The sequence below is a fragment of the Lates calcarifer genome, linkage group LG2 (assembly GCF_001640805.2).
Source record: "Lates calcarifer isolate ASB-BC8 linkage group LG2, TLL_Latcal_v3, whole genome shotgun sequence".
NCBI lineage: Eukaryota > Metazoa > Chordata > Actinopteri > Centropomidae > Lates > Lates calcarifer.
The window spans coordinates 15,112,401-15,133,408 of NC_066834.1; the positions used below are offsets into that span (position 1 = coordinate 15,112,401).

Genomic DNA, 21,008 nt, shown 5'->3' on the forward strand with positions numbered 1-21,008 from the left:
GCTCTTAAAGCAGTTTGTCAGAACCAGCACACCTCCAACTCCTTCCTGTGCCAGCCTGGTCTCATGAAATTGTGTATGAATAACATGTCATGTCATTTCTATCCATTTTTTTTTCTTTTCATGCACCGTTTCAGACCACATTTTTAAACAAATAACCCTCACCAACCCAAACTCTAAACTCTCTCTCTGAAGGGTGTGAAATGACACATGAAAAGTCTTGAAAGTGGTGTGGTATTTGTACACAAACCCATGAGATCACGTTAGCTGCTGTGTGGAAAACATTCGTCTTTATCAAAAAACATGATAAACAGTTTGATTTGTGACCAGTTCAGGGCACGTTAACAACTCTCAGTTATTTCCTACAGATCACCAAACCGTTAAAACTCACTTGCTGTTACCATCAGTGACCACAGGTGTCACTAAATCAACCAGGACTTAAAATAACAGTAAATTCCAACAACCTCCAGTCTCAGTTTTGACTGATGACTAACACCAATAACCTGCTCCAACTAAGTGCAGAACTTTAAGAACCATGTCAAGAAAGGACAACAGCAGCAGAGGCCCAGAACCACTGTCCTACCAGCTCCTCAGTGAATCTGTGAACCTTCCTGCTCATCGATCTCTTCCCTGAATAAACTAAAGGCCAACCACAGTGCGCGTGCACACACACACACACAGAGGCAGGAACATATAGAACATGAATTATTAATGCGTCCTATATGTGGTAAAACTGGGTCAGTGTGCAGTGGTGTGTACTGTACACTGCTTCCACCAACAGCACTACAGAGAGGTACAGTGCACATTAGAAGATCATAATAAAATGTATGTAGGAATTAACAATACATATAGTTATGAGTATTGTTACTAAAACAAACTGGCCAAAATTTGCTCATCAATGACCTTTGAAATGGAGGAAACGTAAATGAGACTACAACAAAAAAAACAGCAGGTAAATTACTTCCTGTATTTCTTGAGGCAATTATTGATTAATTTGAATGAAAAATTCACTACTGGGTGGGTTAAACTAACAACTAAGTCATAAGAGAGTGAAACGTGCTTGCAGTAACATCATACCCGGTGATCTTGTTTATGTTGCTCATTAGGATCATCAATATTCAACAGAAACTGCTGAATCTCATTCAGCTGGAGTGAGGGGCAACTTTCAGTAAGACATCCTCCTCATCCTTCAAACTGTCTCAGAGACAGTGCTCTGCCTCAGTGGGACAAGTTTGTTTCTATCACAGCTGACAGATCAGTTAAAGCCAAATTCTGTGGCTTCAACTGTGATGAAACAGTTACTGCTCATGTTCATCGCTCCACTGGACATTTTTTTAGCCATGTGGCCACAGTAAAAGACCGTCAGCGATAACTTAGGTTGGTACAATATCAACAGAAACAACAGCCTTTGTGACAAAATTTAAAATGGTAAATAAATGGTAAATGGACTGTACTTACATAGTGCTTTTCTAGTCGGATTGACCACTCAAAGTGCTTCACACTATATGTCACATTCACACACACATTCATACAGAACTCTATGCATACGTGTAAGCGCTCTATAATGCATTCATACACTAATGCACACACATCGGGGGCGATTTGAGATTTGGTATCTTGCCCAAGGATACTTCGGCATGCGGACGGGAGGAGCCAGGGATCGAACCGCTGTACCTTCGTAACACATGTTATGATAAACCATGACTTCACTTAAACCACCAAAGAGTAACACAGTCCTGGACACTGGACCTTAAGGAACCCAAACACGTTCGTAGGTCAAATTCTGTATTCATGCGACGTCAGCAGAATGGGGAGAACAGGAAAAATACCAACCTGGGAATGTTCAAGTTATTCTAAGGTGGTATGGTTAGTGCTAACAGCCTGAATCAGCTTCTTTTGTTGTGTTTCGTCTTTGTATCAGTTTGTTACCAAGTGTTGGATTATGTTTTGATGTAAATGCCAGCGATGATGCATTTGCAGCCACTATGCCAACACTCTGTTGAAATGTCTGTATTTCTTTTCCACAGGTTGGAGATAACCTTGGTATCAGAAATTCCCACCCAGTTTTTCCCACCCAGCAGCTCATAATTACAGTTCAAACTAAATGACGTCAATGCAGCAAAAGCTCCAACTTTAGGGTGGCCTGAGTTTGTAGTGAATGATCTGGGCTTTAATCAGAGTGTTGGAGTGTTGACTTTGTTCGCCTTTGTTCAAGGTTATCTGCCCCTGTCCCTGAGTCCTCCTGGTTTTCATTTTAGCCACCTAATCAGGAACTGCAACAACGGCAATTTGAACACCAGCGGTCCTTTGGGTCCAGAGGACCGTGACTCAGAACCAGTATCTTCAGTTTCTCTCTCCTTCCCTTTGATTTATTCTCTGCTCTGTCTAGAACTCATGCCCTCATTCTCTCTTTTCTTTGCCACACTTGCTCACTTGGCTGGGAACTTATTTGCTCACTCAAAAACTTGAACAACCCTCCCCATACACACTCAGACCTTCAGTGTTTTTTCCATGTCCCACTTTTTATCTCTAAGCGGTCATATTGTCATCTGCCTAACAGACTTTCCATGCTCATTTCTCTTGTATTAGCAGCCATCTGGGTCCAGACTAAATGAGTCCAATTAAAAAAGAAAAACAACTCATCATGCTCACAATGAAACTGCTACAATAGGTAATCTGTCTTATTGCACATCCCATGCCAACGTTCTGAGATAACAGTTAAAAAAAAAAACATATAATAAAACTAAACGCAGAGGAAAACTGACGATGAAATTGGCAGCAGCTCAGAGAAACATGTTAAAGCGCTGCCTTTTCCGCTGCTGCTGGGAGCAGTGGGGAGATGAGACAAGTAGGCAAAAGTGTCCAATCACTGCCAGGCAGAGCGATGGGGGGACAATCAATGAAACTGCATGAGATAAATGACACAGATTTAAAGGCTGCGAGATGAACAGAGAGAATAAACACTATACTGCACAGATACACAAATCTGCACACACAGACCCACACACACACAGTGACAATCACAAGCTTGGTGAGTGGTTGGATAATGTGGTATAAAAACCATGAAAACACACTGCTGCAAACAAAAGGCTCAACAAATTCTCTCTTACTACAAGTGCATGAAGTGAGATATTTCTCTGCTGCACTAAACAACACAAAAAACAAAATATCTGCATCTCTATCATTCACAAACTCCCTGAGTCACTAATACCTGCTGAATCTGACATTACTAATTATCCTTTCATAGCTTTAGCTTTACCTATACATACTGAGAAGCTGCATTCAGCACTCCAACTGCTGACTAGAGGCTATCACAGCCTTTAACCCCGTCTCTTTGTAACCTTCTCTGATTACTGACCTGTTCAAACTGCAGAATTAAAGGAAGTGGCTCAGAAAGTGTTAGGACAGTGGACATGAAATGAAATGAATGAAGTGAAGGCTGGCTTTCAGCTTTAGGGCTAATTGAGGACTATGCAGACTATTCCTTTATAGACCTAGCTTTGTGCACAGGGGCACTGTCTAGTTGAAACTGGAAAGGACAGAGTTTGAAGAATAAAATAATCCACTGACCGTGGATACACCAATCTGATCCACTAGATTGGGATCAATGCAGATACTGGCCTGATTAAGCACATCTGGCACCTGCTATGACGCGACCGACCACTTTAAATACAGCCTCTAAATCAAGGTAATTTTAAAATTCAGTGCTTACATAGTTGTGACAGTCCACCGACTCAGGTCAGCTCATAGTGCCACAGCGATCCCTGTCCTCATGTTCCCTTACAGTAGGCATGCAGATTTAAATTTGGGAAGAGGAGCAGTAGTATCAGATTGGTACTCAGTGTCTGCAGATGTCCTGAGTTAAGATATCCAAATCAGTACTGGGAGTTGAGTTTAGTTACTAATCAATGAGCATGACTGCTTCAAAGGGATGTAGGATAAGATATTTTTCTTTCATTCACAGAATTAGCCAAAAACGGTAAAAGTCAAACTCGCCCTAATAAAAACACCTCCCTCTCCCTCTCTCTCTCTCTGTTGCTCTGTATTCTGTATCATCCTGAACCAGCCCAGCTTGAGGTGAAACATGAAAAACAGGACATGCATGCTCAGGCACTCATCTTTCTTCCAGTCTATTATTCACCCCCTTAATTTCAACTATATTTTTAGCCTTTGACTGAGCCTACGTACCATTTCAGCCATAACATCCAGAGGAGAAAAGCTCTCTCCAGGAGGAGGTTCCACAGTTGCACCCAGGCTCCCTGAGTGGGGAGGGGAGAAGAAAAGGGGAGGGAGGAAACAGAGATGTCTATGGTAAATTAAATAGTGGAGCAACTAAAACAACTAAACTGCAGCAAATACGTTTTGTAAGAATGTTTTCTAGATGAGTAGCAACTCTGAATCCGAGACTGAAACCATGATACAAACATCCACATTGTTGTATCATGATACAGGAAAATGGAACCACGATGAACTGTGGATTTGAAGACTCATTGCACCTGTAATGTTCTCTGTTAACATAAAGAGGAAAAGTTCATTTAAGCATTTGTCAAGTGGCCAATATGTTGATACCAGTAAATATCAGTAAAATGTGACACACACAGACAACGTGATTGTTTTCTGCCAAAATCTCTGATCTCTCAGCTCAGTCTCCATCTGTGTTGACTCCAGCTTTATGAAACAGTTTTCTGGTTCTGTTCAGACTCTCACAGCTCCTGGTTCAGGTTCAGGGAAAGATCCTGGTCTGGTTTAATACAGAAAAGGTTCACAGTGATTCAGACACAACCTGTTTATTTACATGACTAGCCATCTTTCCCTGATTCTGAACCAAAGAGCTTTAGTCTGAACCACAGACAAGACTCTGGATGTGAACCTGGTCTCTGGTGCTACATTGTGCATCGTCACCCATTCACCTCAGCCCCCTCCTGGTGACTCCTGCTGCCACTATTATTATGCGGCTTAATTCATTCAAAAAATACACTGCCTCTGAACATAATTCAGTTAGCGATCACATTTCCTATAAAACATATTTGCAGTTTATTTGTATATAAACAGAATACAGAAGACAGTGTTGATATGGAATATGAATATGGTTTGTCTTATCTGAGACTTAAAACTAAACTAGGGAGAGTGTTTGCTACATGCAAATCCCATTTATGATTATGCAACATGTTAAACACAAAGCATCAGCATTAATCACATCAACCCATCCACCTACAAGAGTTCTCCTCCCCACTTCTCTCCCTGAAGAGAAAAAAGGGTGGGTGGGGAAGGGGGTTATCTTTTGTAAATTTTCATTTCTGCCACTGGTTATTTATTTTATCTGCTGTGTGAGCAGATTCCCAAAGATCATGGATTTCTACACATTCTGGATCTACCACTTGTTCTCTCAAGGCTGTAATCTTTCCAAATTACGAATGAATGGTTTGGTTACTCATATTAGGCAGTTTGTGGTTATGTTTCTGTTTCTAATGATAACAAAATTACATGATAACCTGAAGCACAACAACTTACAGGAGGTTCTGACCTAGAATTAGAGCTAATATATAATATATGAGCTTCCTGTACAATAACTACATTCAAGATGTATGCTCAATAGAACCTGATTACACAGTAATCTTGCTGTTGATGCAACTGCCTGCACACAGTCAAATCTCTGAGGATGGGCAGGGAGGGGAGGAGGGGGAGGAGGAGGAGGGGGTAAAACAAACAAGTAAACATCTGAAGATCAAAGATGGAATAAAAATCAGCGGTTCTGCTCTTTCCACAGTCGAATATCATCCTTGTAATCTTGAGGCACTGCGACACTTAATGACAGGATCAGCAACTACCGAGAAGCCATCACTGTGTGGGGGGTGAACTAAAAAGGGGGCTGACAATGGCTGAAAGACTGAGGAGGAAAGTAGAGGTTTGTGAAATGAATAACACAGCATACACATACAGTATGTGCCCGTGTGCGCACGTGCGCACACACACAAGCAGCGTTTCCATATGAATAAACAGAACATTTAGGGAACATCAGGATAGTGACACGTTCTTTGTTGTGCTGTCTGTACTCCAACACACTGGGTTTGAAAGGAATCTCTGAGACTTAAATTCTGACACTCAGCTTTAATTTGAAGGTGATTAAATCACCAGATTATCTGTTTAGGAACCAGAGCCCTTTTTATACACAGACCTCTAATTTTGGGAAATCAGGAGGAAATGTAAAGGTCAGTTCACCCACATTACAAAAAAAGAAAGAAAACCACAGATTAGTGTCTGACTGATGAATTGGCCCGACAGTCTTATCAAATGATTATTGCTGTCACAGAAACAATTTTACATTATCTACATATCTCAGCTGATAAGAACAAGAAACACCAGAACAGAAGTTCCAAAGATATGTTTGAGGTCATTTAGAAACTGATAAGTTTAGCTTGTAACTGTAAAATGTCCTTGGTTCTAATTCTTGAACTTAATGTGAGGTCTCCTTATCAAAATGTTTGCTTAGGTTATGTGTTTATTAAAAAAAAAAAAAAAAACCTCATGACATATTGTTATCAGATTACTTTTTTCCAGTTCACCTTCATACATCCCATCCAGATGTCTTAAAACTTGACACATAAAACCAAAACGATCTGTATGGCTGGTACGTATTGTCTTTTTTCTCAACTGATCCTTGTACATAATACTGTATTTCTATACTGTTCACTTTATAAATCCATTCCATAATGTAAAAAAAAAAAAAAAATACATCATGAGATAATACATCCTGATAATACACAACATCCTGATATGCAACAATAAAACGTCCTCTAAATCAATTTTCCAGGTTTTACAACAACATGTTTTGTTTTTTTGAATATGATCGTCCTTTTTACATTTTCTATAATTTAGCCATTTGATTGCTAGTTTCTCATGTAACTTGTTTGTTTATGTGATTTATGTGAAGTAGCTGCATTAACACTGTAATTTCCCTAAAGAAGTATCTATTAGTCAATAGATAGTCAATGATGTTTCCTCAGATGTTCAGAACTTCACTCCAGAGGCTTCTGACAGTCCCAGAAAAAACAAAACACCTCACACAGATTTAAATATGTTTTTAAATATGTTAATATGTTCAAATTTCATGTACGCAGACTTTTGTTGGGTGTTTTTTTTTTTTTTTTTGGACAGAGCCCTGGCCAACAACGCAGCACCACACCAACCAAGTCACAACCAAACAACATTTGCATTCACTAATTAGTGTAAACATCTCTTGCAGTCTTTTTAGATAATGCAGATGAGACAGAATGTCCTGGTTGCTGTAGAGCCCATTCTCTAATCCTTTTGGTGTGAGGAGTCACTTTTAAATAAATTGTAAATCCTTCAGGAGTAAAATCCTGCACTGCTGCAACTTCTCTTCAACTTATTTTCTCTTAATTTCAGAGAAATTATATCTGATATCAAATACTGCTGAAAGACATGTAGTAACCTCCTGAACTGTACAGAAAACTAGCTCAGTGTGTATCTCATGGCCTTGAGAGGTGGTTGTTTACTGTCTCAGTGCTGCTGGTGTAAACCAGGGAGGAGTTCTTGGCAACATATGCAAGGCCTTTCTCTTCAGGGAGATGAAATATAAAACAAGCACAGAAACTCGCCCTTATACTTCAATTTGATTTTCAGAATCTCACACAGACTGCATGTGAGTATGTGTTACATTTAAAGATTTTATTAACTACAGGCACAATATATATGATTTAAAACTCTACTTCTCCTTTCTACTTTGAGAGATGGATTAAAACCAGAATGGTCAGAATCACAGCAGCAGAAGCAGAGATATCCTCCTTGTGACTTTAGGGTGCATTCAGTGTTACTGCAGCCCTGCATGAAAAATTGCAGCCCCCTCACTCATTTTAATTGGGCCAGCCCATCGATGCAGTGCAGGTCCCAACACAAAAGGCTTCTGCAAAAAGAAGCAGGATTGTCTGTGAAATTTGCAGCTTGCTCAGGTTCTGCTGGACTGCAGTGAGACATCATCTGGTAAGTTGCTATGCCGGCCAGTCACTCTTGTTAGATTACAATGTAATGTAAATGATTTACTTCCATTGTTTTCTTTGTGATCATCAGGAAAACAGATGAAATAATTGCTGCAAAATAACTTCCAGGATGTCAGAGTATGTGCAGTGTTTTGGCTCATGGATCTGTTACTTACATCTGGACATCTTGGATGCTGTTGCACCAATACCTGAAACAACACACCCCCTGCTAATGCAGCTCCTTGTGTTGTCAGTTCTACACTTTTCATAATGCAACTCAATCTTGCTTCCTGTCCTAGGTTCCCAAGCACCAAGCTGAGATAAGAATTGAGTTATTTTCTTGACAAAGCTACTCCAGAGGCACCAAAGAAGATATATAAGGATTTATACTACTGAGCAGTACTCCTTATTAAGTAAACTGATCTTCATGTGTAATAATGGGTGGAAAAGCCCTTTCAGCAGCACTGACACCCACAGTGTCTGAACAAAGAGACGTGTACTTAGAAATCTCTGCTTTGTTTCTGAATCCTTCAAAAACACAATCAACAGAAACGCCACAGCAATCAGTGTTTATCAAAAATTATGACGGCAGAGTCAATGTGAAAAATGCAGATTACAGACAACTGCAAAACAAAAAGCTGAAGCCGCCCAGTCTACTACTGAATCACCAGCTCCTCATGAGGGTACCAAATGGGCTTCCCGGTAATGGAGCTCATGATATAGTAGGTATCCATGGCGACTGCATACCCATTTCACTGCTCCTAAGCGTTTTGTGTGGAGACGTATTTATAATCAAACTAGGATTTCATGGTTTTGTGACCTTGGTGTCCTGTGTGGCAGCCTAAAGCTTTGTGATTGGTGAATCTGGAGGAGAAAATAGAGCATGCAGGGGAATGCATCTCGAGGCAGGACCTTTCCAGTGAGGTAGAACTAGAAGAAACACACACACACACACACAGAAACACAAATGACCACTATAAGTAACAGAAACCCAGGAGCCCTCAGCGAACAGGGAACCAAAGCAATTGTACTGCTTTACATTAATAAATTATAGTAAACAGCTACATTTGCAGCAAAAAGCAAAGGTAACAAAGCACTACTGACCAAACACTACACAGTAACAGCTCTGCATATCTCACTTGTTGCATAACTCCACTCAAAAATGAAAAAGGTACAGTATATTAATATTGATGCTGCTACAGTTATGCATCAGATTAACCTGTCAAATGTTTTACTGGGGAAACTGTAGATTTGGGATGTGGTGCTACAATTACTGTGGCTATAACTAAACTGGTAAAGTGAATTTGCACATTTAATCGTCAGACATTCCTGAAATACTATAATCAGTGCTAAAATGTACCAAAACCACGATACAAACGTCCACAATATTGGATTATGATATGGGAAGACGTCGATACATCATAACATCGATAAACCATGGATTTGGAGAACATGTATATTCTTGGTGTACCTGGTAACACAAAGTCAATTACCTGACACTGTGGTATGACTATCAAATATGCTCAAATCACCATAAACAAAACAGGACAGTTGTCTCACATGGTCTCCAAATACAACACACTGTCTGTGTCTCTTAGATTTTATAGGGCCATCTTGTTTTCAAAATTCTGTAATTTTCCCAGTGAACTTTAGTTTATGATCCAACGCATCTGTATAAGAGTGCAAGGAGTGCTGGGTGTTAACAGATACATTATATTTTTAAAAAGGCAGATCGACCACAATAGTTATACTGTCCTCTTAGGCCACTCGTGCCAATCTCCCCTCTGCACACCACTGCTACACCTCTGCATTACGCCACAGGCAGAGATGAAGCTGACGTGGATGAAAGAACGTCTTGAGGTAGAAAGTTTCCCCTTTGTCATCTTCAACAGATGCATGTTTCCTCTCTCTTGCTGAATGTATCATTATAAATTATGGCCACAGTAGCTGAAGATGGACAGATGCCTGGTTCTCTCTGCCATCACTCTGCCTCTGTCTGACCAAGAAGGTTCTCGCTTGCTAATTCACCGGTAATCCACTGTCACCTTTGGTCGAACTGACACCCTCCACGGCCTTCACCCTCCGATGTTGCTCACTGTCTGTTTCTGGTTTGAGTAAGGCTGTAACGCACTTGTTGTCACAAAGTTAGTTTGATATTAGTGTGACAGCATTATACTTTGTTTTCCTATATTAATAAGCATCAGTAATATGACTGTATAAACAGTGCAACATTCGATCAACAAAAATGTCATTCTTACACATTCCAAATCAGTAGGAAATTGTCCACAGGCTCTGAACTTTACTCTGGCTCTGGTGGCTCAAACATGAACATCTGTACAACTCCAAGGTTGCTAGTATCCATTGTTCAGGTTGTGGTGCTAGCAGGGTGCTAACAGGGTGCTAACTGTCACTGTGCTGCATCGTTCAAGTGGGGTGGGCGTGGTTTCAGTGCCTTCAGAGGACACACTCCCAGTGTCTCAGAGCAGAGAGAGCTCCTTCTTTTATACAGACTTTAATTAGATAAATGTTAATGTTGCGTAAAGTGTTTTTTTTTTTTTCAGAATTTATGCTGGGAACTTAAATATCTTCTACAGGTGAGAAACACGGTGTAAAATTCGTAACTGACTGACTTCAAGATAACTAAACTGCAAACACATTTCCTGGTTGTAAAACTGGACTGAAGATTTATTTCCTTCAGCAAATACAAAACTGAGCCATGATATACTACAGGGCCGTCATCATTCTGCATATTTTAAAGAATAAATGTTATCCCATACAGCTAGACATGGACTGTCAGTAACAGATGGTCCAGCTAAGTACAAACATCCACTTTAATGATCACTTTGAGCACAAACAGTACAGAAAGTGAAAGTCTACTCACTGATTCATCTGTACTGTTTGTGTTGACAGGACATCAGCTTGATATTTGCAGACAGCTGTTAGAAGCAGGGACAGACTGAATAAAGTAGAATCTACACTCTGTTCACTCCACTTCCATGGCCTCACATCTCATAGCCAAAGATAATATCTCTTCTTCAACAAACACAAACTGAGCTCAGGTCAGTCTGTGGAGCATTTTTTTAGTATGTCACTCTTGTAGATACTATCTGTAGATTCACTACGAGATATCCAGAGTTAGTGAACCATCCTGAGTCACGACAGTCCTGAAAACTGAAAACCACAGACTGTAATTAGTCACGTCACAGTTGTGACTCGGGTAACTCATACAGCAGCTTCATCTACATTACTTTTTAACTTTAGATAAACTTTTTGTACTTGTTGTAATGACTCGATTTCTGAGAAACAACCAACCACTGCCTATACATAACATTTGGTGCAAATGCAAAGATCATTCTTGGAATTTAAATAATCAATATTGGATCACTCAAATAAATCAGAAAATCATTTTTTTCGTTCAGCCCTGACTGTTACCATTAGGTTGTTTAACCATGGTGTAGTAAAACCATTACACTGGCACCTATCTTGGGTTGGGAGATAATTATCAATATTATCATCAATCATTTGACCCAGTGTTCACATATAGTTCACTGTGGCCAAAAACTCTTTCAGCAAACTCCGTATGTAGCATGTAAGTATTGTATTCAAAGCAAACCTATCCTCCACAACCAAACTGAACCAAACTAAAATCCATCCACATGTATCTGCCACTATCCATCTGCACACATTACTATTTTCCCCAAAGCAGAGAAATCACAGTGGGTAAATGCCATCTGCTTCTTGGAGTAAAGAATACAGGTAAAGAGCTCAGCTGAAATCCATCCTCAGGTGCACAGCACTACACTTCAAATCCTGGTATGAGAGGGCAGTGGGTGTCCTGGGGATTCCCTGACAAGACTTAAGATTGTTTTTTTCCCTGCAGATACGAGTCACAGCAGGAGAAGGCCAGAGATAGGAAGGGTGGGTGAGGAGGGAAGAGAGGTAGAATAAGAGGGGAGAGAGGATAGAGAGGAAGGGAGTGGGACAGAGATGAGAAAATTTGGAAGCACAACAGATTATCATCCACCCCCTTCCTCCCATCCTCTGTTTGTCTGTCTACTCTATCTCTTTCATAGCTTGCCACCATCTTTACCTCCCTAATTTGCCCCCCCCCCCCCCCGTATAAGCCCTTCAGGGCTGATAGAGTGATTGGACTCAGATGTCCCCAAGTTTGACTTTGATCATTGTTGATGACAAAATCCAAAGCTGCCTCTCCTCATGTCACACACACACACACACACACACACACACACACTTCCTGTTGCCCCCTCCTTGGATCCTGAGTCAGAACAGAGATAAATGTGGAGCAGGAAAAGGGCTGTGCTCTCCAGAGATTTGAGGGTGAATTTGTACTGGGTGAGGCGGTGACGGCAGATATTTCACATCTGATATTCTTACTTTTGTCTTTACAATGATATGGTGCAGGTGGATTTGTATTAAGCACTTCCTACATTTCCCAGAGTGATTTTTAACCCCCACACCAGAGAATGAACACGGTCTTATTTGCTTCTCATTTTCTTCATTAATTTAACTTCTTCGTTGTATCTTGTGTTAAATGCATCTCTCCCTGCATGAACTCTTAAAAGCTGTTTCAAGCTACAGACCTGAGGAACAGACAAAATAAATGAAATATGAACAGTTTGCAGATACAGTATATCCAACATGAACGCTTCATTCTTATACTCACAGAAATCCAGGTGGGATTATATTTCCATTGCATATGATGGACCACCACATTCAGCCATCTACAGTGATGGGGAGGTTGTCTAGCCAACTAATGAAAACAAAAGCACTGCCAGTCATTAACAACCAAACTAACCAACAACTCACACTAACCTAAACTGACACAATCACAGTTCTCTCAGTCTGCATATGGTGCTCCATTGCATGGCAATGTTTGGCCAGTTTTCCTGAGAGAGAAGTGTCCGAGTATGAAAATAAATGTATATTAGCACTACAGCCTGTGCTTTGCTTCAACTTTCGATCCTCCTAACATACGTGTTTAAGTAGGTTCCATTTTCAGGACATTTCACATGTCATGTCTGTGCATTTAAGCTTTTTGCATCTCTTTTAACACCCTTTAGTCCCACACAATCAAAATCTCATAACAATTAAGATCTCATCAGTCAATCTTTGAGTCTCAAATTTGAAGAAAGTTTCCTCTTTGTCAGCCGCAAAAAATGTGTGTTTTCTCATGCTAAATTTTGCCACATAGACTGCGTAAAGTAAGATGTAAAAAGGAGGGGACGAGCTTGGGCAGAACAACCTGAGCACCATGGTGATGAAAAAGAGATTTGCTGCAGTTGGGCTAGTAAAAAAAAAAATCCTCAGGTTTAACACTTGCAGTACACTGATACAGTATCAGTGTCCAGGTCACTGCCTCCCTATTTGGAAGTGTAACAAATTGGAACTGAAGAAGAGAAAACAGCTGTGGAATTACTCCCCTGACCCCTGACCCCCATTCACATTACCATCACCAAAGAGGAGCATTTTCACATCAGTGAACTGAGCAGTTCAACTGAGCATGAATCAGCTTCTGCAGTGTCCAGTAAGCACAACTAGGCCGGGGGAGGAAATGGACGGCTAACTAAATTAATATTCCTGGAAAATCTTTTTAAAAACTGTGACGTGATGCATGACACACAAACTGGAGGAAGGCAGCAGGTGCATGCTACAAAACTGTCAAGCATTAATTAAACATCTCTAGGTAAATGAGGTGGTCCACCCACCTATATGCTAACACCTGACATTTAGGTAAATTAGCCAACAGTAAATGCCATTCCTTGGTCGCTCAGATTGGATGTCACAGATGAGAGAAGCCGCAGCTGAAATGATATGGTTTCATGAAATCCTGGCACTGTATCAGTCACCGGGTCTCATCCAAACTGAACAGCTATTTCTGAAAAGAACGCCAATCTGCCTAAGACCTGCAGCTTTTATTGCCATCATCAGCATCACATATTACAATTTTTTGTAGAAAATATTATTATATGCACCTTTATTCAAGCTCTAAATGTGTGAAATCAATTAAAAGGTGCTGGGCAGCAATCCAGAAGGAAACATGTTGAGCACTTATCTATAAGTTTTGTCTATTTTCTTTAAAAATAAATAATCTGAAGCTTTGTTGACAGTTTCCTCCCAGCACCAATTTCAAATAGAGCTCCATCTCAGGCTCATAGAGATTCTGAACTGACCAGTGAAGGGAGTTTTAGTTCTGAAATAATTAGATTAGTCGATTGATTTGTTAATCAGTTTTTGGAAAAAGAAGTGAAAACTGTTTTGAAGATCAATCTATTCACCTCTGAAGTCATTTATCAAGCAAAAATGTCAATCACTGGATTCAGATCCGAGGATTTACTGCTCTTTTTTGTTTTTGTTGTTGTAAATTTGCATATTGATAGAACAAAAATAAATAAATTTGAAGACATTAGTTTTGGCTCAGGGAACTGGAGCTTTCTTTAAACGGATTTTGACATTTTTTTGGGCTACACAATTAACTGACTCATTTAAAAAAGTAATTGAGAGATTAATTGCTAATGTTAACATTGATTCACTGCAGCCCGAGGGAGTTCACACACATCGTCAATACCATTATAAATAATCAGCCTAACAGCCTGAAAACTCAAAGACAACTCAACACAGACCTACTCTGAGAAAAAGAGAAATCTCACTTCACTTGCTCCAGAAAATATGTTATTGTATAAACTAGAATGATCCACATCTTCAAATATCACTGTAAAAATAGTTCTTCAACAACCCACTAAATGATGTTCACAGTCTGACACAAAGCAAACTGACTCAACAAGTCGAGACCTATAATAGAACAGGTGCTGAGTTCTAATTGTAGCTGAAATTCATTTATGCTAACACATGGACACTCCAACAAAAGATGAGTAATTCAAAAAATATTCACCTGTACCGTAAGTCTTAGTTTGGGATCCAACACAGTGCATGTTAATGCAAACAGATCTTAAGACAACACCAGGCACACACAACAATTTTATGAATGAGTGGAGAGACATAAGCTGAGGCCTCACATAGTGTAAGTGAGAGAAGAGAGTTTTTCAAGGTGCAAAAAAGTGATGAAGTGATGAGTGGAGTAAATAAAGGAACCTGTGCATTTCAAACAGCAAAATTTCAGAGTGAAATCAACCAGTTCTGATGGTATTACTGTCATCAGCTGATTCACTCATGGAGGCAAAATAAATCCATGCAATGAGTTCAAATTTGACACACAAATGTCTGACGTTGACCAACAGGAAATGGAAGGAGCCATCATAGCTTTTTGATTCAAGATTAATGCAAACAGATGTGCTTCCTCTTGTTCATGAGGAGTTTCACGATCACTTAGGAAACACTTTATAAATGAAGTGTAAAAACACAGACATCTTTCTTGTCCTGGTGCTTACTGACCAAAGACCAGTCATTTCTGTCTCACCAAGGATTCACAAAAATAATATGTCTGCTCTCTTTAAAATCTCCTCAGGATTACATAATGAGAAATACAATGATGCAAGCTCAATCTGGCTCTTTAATAGGTAGAGAGGAATCAAACAGACTGTGTCACTGAAGACACAGTCAGTCCATCAGGACCATCAGAACCATCAGAAAGGGAGCAGGCAATGGTGTTTCTCTGGGAGACAGAAAGGTACTAATGCTTCGTAAATCATTTACGGATGCTTGTTGATCAGTTATAAGCTATTAATTAAAAAACCTTTGGGTTGCCAGGTTGTGAAAAATCCTCTTGGATGGTGTTTATCCTCCCCCAGCAGGACTCTTGTTTTGGCACTGACTGGTTTGTTCATCAGGACTGATGGAGCACTTAAGTAGAGCTGCAGATTTTATAAACTCATTTTATTTTTCAGTATCAGTTAATCAGACAATCACTGTTTTGATGAATCAACCAATCATTCTAGTCAATAAAATGTCAGGCCACCAGAGTCCCAGATGTCCAAAACCCAGTACTACTGAGTTTATCTTGAAAGACAATGAAAACCAGCAAATATTCACATTTGGGACAAGGGAGCCAGTGAATATTTATATTAATACTATTTATACTAATATTAATTATCAAAATTGCCACTGACTAATCAATTAATCAACCAACTGTTTTAGCTGTGTTGCAGTACATCTGGACAAAAATCTATTTATTGATGACTTATTAACCCTTTACAACTGCAAACTTGATGACCATATAGATTTTTAACTGCAGACTTTATGGTTTATTGCAGTGGGTCCCACAGCCAAAACACATTTTAACACCTCTCACTTCCACAAATGAATTAATTTCTATCAACTGGCAACAATACTAGAGAAACTACTGATAAAAGCCAAGACAAAATGTACTGATATAATGTTCAAGAACAAGACCTTTTCAACCTGCCCTCATTTCCAAACGTTTAAGAGCAATAGACCTTTATCACAGAACAAATTCTGACCTCAGTCCTGTCAAAGCAGGAAAACCACAGGTGGAAGAATAACATTAAGGACTGCTCCCTTCCAGCAATTAATGCAGAGCAGTGCAGCAATTAGTAATATTATTAGTTACACCTGTGTTTGATACGTCAAAATGTCTGCTGTGAAAATCAATCAGCTTTAGACTCATCCGCGCCCCGATCATGAGCACCTCCTAGTTTGGTTTATTACAGAGAGATTCATCAGCCTTTATTAATGACTTTATTAATCACTTGACTGTCGATGACTCACCAGCCAGAGAGATTTTCACAACCTGGCAACTAAAACCTGTTATTATTAGAGGTTTATACCTGATCTAATGAACGAAGTGAGGCTTTGTTACTCTTCTAAATGTGTATTATTAGAAAGTGGAATTAGGTTAGATTTACCCAACATGACGTATAGTGTTTCATAGCTGCAGGAAAACTACCACTCCGCACAAAAATAACCCGGAAGATTAAAACATATAAACATATAAAAGTATCTGAGTATCAACTCACTTTAAAGTCCTACAAACAAGTCCATGCGGTATTATCACAGTTACACTGCAGCACCTATTTACTGTTTGCGGCTGGTGTAAAAAGTATCAAAAGGTTCACGCTTACCTTGGACGTCGTCCCTGGCTCCTGTTCAGTCAGACTGTTTTATTCCCTTCGCCTCGCTGTCCTCTTTCTCTCTTCCTCTCTCCTTTATTTCTCCTAATGTCGCTTCATGTCTCCGACTCCGGGCGCACCGCGGACGGTGGACCAGCTCTGCCTGGCTGGAAAACTTCCACTCAAAGTGAGGATCTGTGGACGGAAGGAGAAGGGTAGTGATGTGCAGGAGGAGAGCTGCGAGGGAGGGAGGAGAGGACAAGGGGGGAGAGGAGCGAAAGACGAGAGACGGCGGGCGCGTTTTAAACCTGATCTCCCGGAGAGAAACCCGACTGCTGCCGCGCTGAAATTCAATATGAGGCGACAGACACTCAGCGCGGTTCCGAGCAGCACATCTCCTGCCTGACACGGACACACACAGGACTGTGTTGGAAGGTGGTGTGGGGAGGAGGGGACGTTTATTATAGGGACACCAAGCGAGCGCCTTTCGACAAGACAGGTGGATGTGTGCCTGTGGATATCTTTGTCATTTTTGTCACCCCAGGCCAGAGCAGAAATCAACCTGAAAGTGCACATACAGGAGATTTTAAAATGGAATCTGAAATTCCAGCTCAGTGTGGAACCTACTCATTATCAGTGGAGATGGTTATAAATAGAAAAAATACAGTAAAGCCTGCTGCAGTTTAATAAAACATCTTCACTTCCAACTGCAAACTGGAAGAAGGTGGATAACTTCAGGTATAACGGCTGAATAAAAGTCAAGTGTAAGGGGATTCAGGATTTTCAGAGTCTTTATTTAAGCTTCATAAAAGACTGATGACAGTCAAAGAAGCTAAACCTTATTTATCTGGGTAATATAAAGAGAAAAAAACAGGCCGAAGCTACTTATGAACAAGGCTGAAATCAATATCACAATTGCACACAATCAATAAGCCCAATATCAATAGTTTTCCAAAAAAGAGACAAACATGGTTGCACCTCTGTGAGGATGTTTTCTCCTGCGGCGATGCTTTCAGCTAAATGCTTTAATGTGGTCTTAGATGAAAAATTCAGGGATCGCCAAAATTATTACAATTCATCCTAAGGGCGACATGAATACATGTGTGTACCAAACTCAGCAAACCACCCAACAGCTGTTGAGACATTAAGACCACAGAAGTGAATCTCATGGTGATGCTATAGGAAAAGTCCACAAATCACCAACGTCAAGACTCAACTGTCAGGTCACTGTGGAAATCTGTGAAACCTATAATTTTGTGCCTGTTCATACACTGGATGTCGGCATATTGCAGATACATGACCTCAAACAACCTATCTTTGGCATTTGGCTCTGGGATGTCTTGATATGTATCAGGCTACTATCAGTGGATATCATGATATATTTCCAGTAAAAGGTGATGATATTAAACTAATGCTCAGCCCTTTAGAATAAATGTACTGGTGGCCTGTCAGAAGACAGAAGAAAATTCACCATCAGAGTCATTTACATTAAAAAAAAGTCTCATCCAGCTAAGATGGAACAAAAATCTCTTCACATTTTTCTGTAATTTGAGTTGTTACGAAACTGAATATCTGTCTTTACATCTCAATTTTACAGTTCAGAAAGGAAATGGAAGTTTGATTGAGAAGAAAACTCGATGATGATGATGATGATGTAAAAACAAAGTCAACACAAACTGACTGATATTTGTGGTTCTGGCAGGTTGTTACTGTTGTGTAGAAGCAGGGATATACAACATTTATCTACCTGCCCTCTGAGTCTGTCTGGCAGCTCCCCTCCTCTCTCTCACCTTCACTTTCTCTTGCTGTCTGTGTGTGTCCTGGAAATATTGGAGACTGGAGTGCCCCCTGCAAATAAACGGTCATTACCATGACAACCACACTACAAGCTGGGGTGGGATGATGTTGATCATGGCAACAGTGGCAGGCAGCCAGACCAACAGCCCGGCTCTACCCCAGGGGCAAGCCAACGTGTGAATTCCGGGGTTTGATGCTAGTGTGTGTGCACACTGATTTTTTATTTCTAGTTCAGGTCCGCTGACAGCAGCTCAACATAAAAGACATCCAGACCCCAAAAAACTGCAAGAATCAGAGTGTGAGCTATGCCACTTTCCTCGCCACAGAAACTATTCACACTTCAGGGTTCGGGTCTTTGTTGAATGCATTCCTGTGGTTAAGGAATAAGAGCCAAATCCACTGGTCTACTTCACCCTTCAGCTCTGCCTTAACATCATGTTCACCACAATGCAAGCGCTGTATCATTAAAGAAATAATAGTACAAGAGACACCTGGGAGATACTCCTGTTTGCTTTTTTACCGAGAGTTAGATGAGCATATCACTCACGAACATATGTGGCTGGGGAAAAGAGGCTATTAGCTTACCATAAGGACTTTAAAGAGGGGGAAACAGTTAGCGTGGCTCTCTAGCACCTCTAAATCTAGTCAGATGTTCGTTTGATCCTAACTTATCAGGTCAAATATATGTATTATAACCAAATACATGCAACACTAATGACCTTCCCATCAGCCACAGTAGTTCTACAAAAATGTTAGTCTGCGAATATGCTAAACAAAGTTGGTGAACATGTAAAACATTACATTAGTTAACCTTACATCTACCTGCCCTTTGAGCAAAGTGACAACTCCCCCTCCTGTCCCTCACCTTCACCTCCTCTGGCTGTCTGAGTATTAGCAAGTTAGCATGCTGAAGATAGTATTCAGCTAAAAGCACAGTGCCTACAGTGCAGCCTTGCAGAGTCACTAGCATGGCCGAAGACTGTGTGTTAATTTGTGAACCTTTGAGGTGTGGTAGGTTTATTTTTGAACTCCAGTCTTTATGCTAGGCTAAGCTAAGCTAATGGTCTCCTGGATCTAGCATATTTAGCTACATATTTATCATGTTTAGTGTACAGTCATAAGAGTGGTATCAATCTCCTCCTCAAACTCTTGATAAGAATAGGCTAATAACTGTATTTCAAATTACTGTATGCCAAATTACAAATAATAATAATAATAACAATAATAATAATAATAATAATAATAATAAAGCCTAAAAACACTTACGTTTGTTGTTTCAGTGTTTCAGGAACTGTTCAGACACACCTGAGCAATCAGACACTTCAAAGACATAAACAGTAAATCTGTGATGTCATCAAGCTGGAATTAGCCAATGAGACGAGAGAGAGAGTTTGTGAATCCATGAAGTATATGTAACATACAAGTGTTACACATACCACTGAAAAACCTCTACCATGGCTGCACATCACTCAGAATCTGTCTTAATGTTTATCATGTGGATGAGACTCTACATAGTGAAACCTGGCACACATTTACCAAATATAAGAAATCCATTGATATGTTCCTGGATCAACACGAAAAACCAATCACTTGTTCCTCAGCCAAAGGACTAATGTTCAGATTTACTGAACTGCAGTAACAAGTTTGGAAATATCTGTAAACTAACAAAGAAGAAAGAACATGAAAGACATGAGACAAAAACTAAAGATTAAATACAACCAGAAATAATTCATTCATATATTCAACATTTTGGAATTAACCAAACATTACTACACTGCCATTAGCATATCTACCATAACTAACACTCTTGGTGACAATTGCCTCTAAATTCAGTATTAATGATTTTTAATAAAATTGTGGGCAGACTAATGTTTGTTTTGCTTTTTGAATTTCTCACAAGAGATGATGATAAATCACTGTCATTTCTGCTTCCTCAGTGAAATAAAAACCAATGCCTTTTGATCATTTTTTTTTTGGGTGTGTTTGTTTATGAAAAGTGTTGGGGACGATAGCTTTCACCAAAGGAGTGACAGTGGCTAAAGGTCATTGTGGTCTGATTTGTTTACAAGTCCTCCCAGTTATTTGACCATAAAATACTGAAAAACAACTGTAGCATATATGTAAAGTCAGGACCAACAATCCTACATCTCTGCTCAGAAATCACTAAAGTCAG

General features: G+C 39.9%; 1 protein-coding gene across 3 annotated transcripts in view; it reads right to left on the minus strand.

Moving 5' to 3' along the window:
- shank2b (SH3 and multiple ankyrin repeat domains 2b) overlaps positions 1–17,572 on the minus strand; it is a 177,589-nt gene extending 160,017 nt beyond the window's left edge. For 2 of the 3 annotated variants that reach the window (XM_051076060.1, XM_051076059.1), the window contains exons 1-2: positions 17,051–17,572; positions 4,186–4,256 (exon numbers count right to left, since the gene is read on the minus strand). In XM_051076060.1, coding sequence (XP_050932017.1) covers positions 4,186–4,197 — 12 coding nt within the window. In that variant the 5' untranslated portion in view covers positions 4,198–4,256; positions 17,051–17,572. The remainder of the gene's footprint in view (positions 1–4,185; positions 4,257–17,050) is intronic. The other variant, XM_051076066.1, reaches the window with a different exon arrangement.
- Between the last annotated feature and the right edge of the window lie 3,436 nt (positions 17,573–21,008).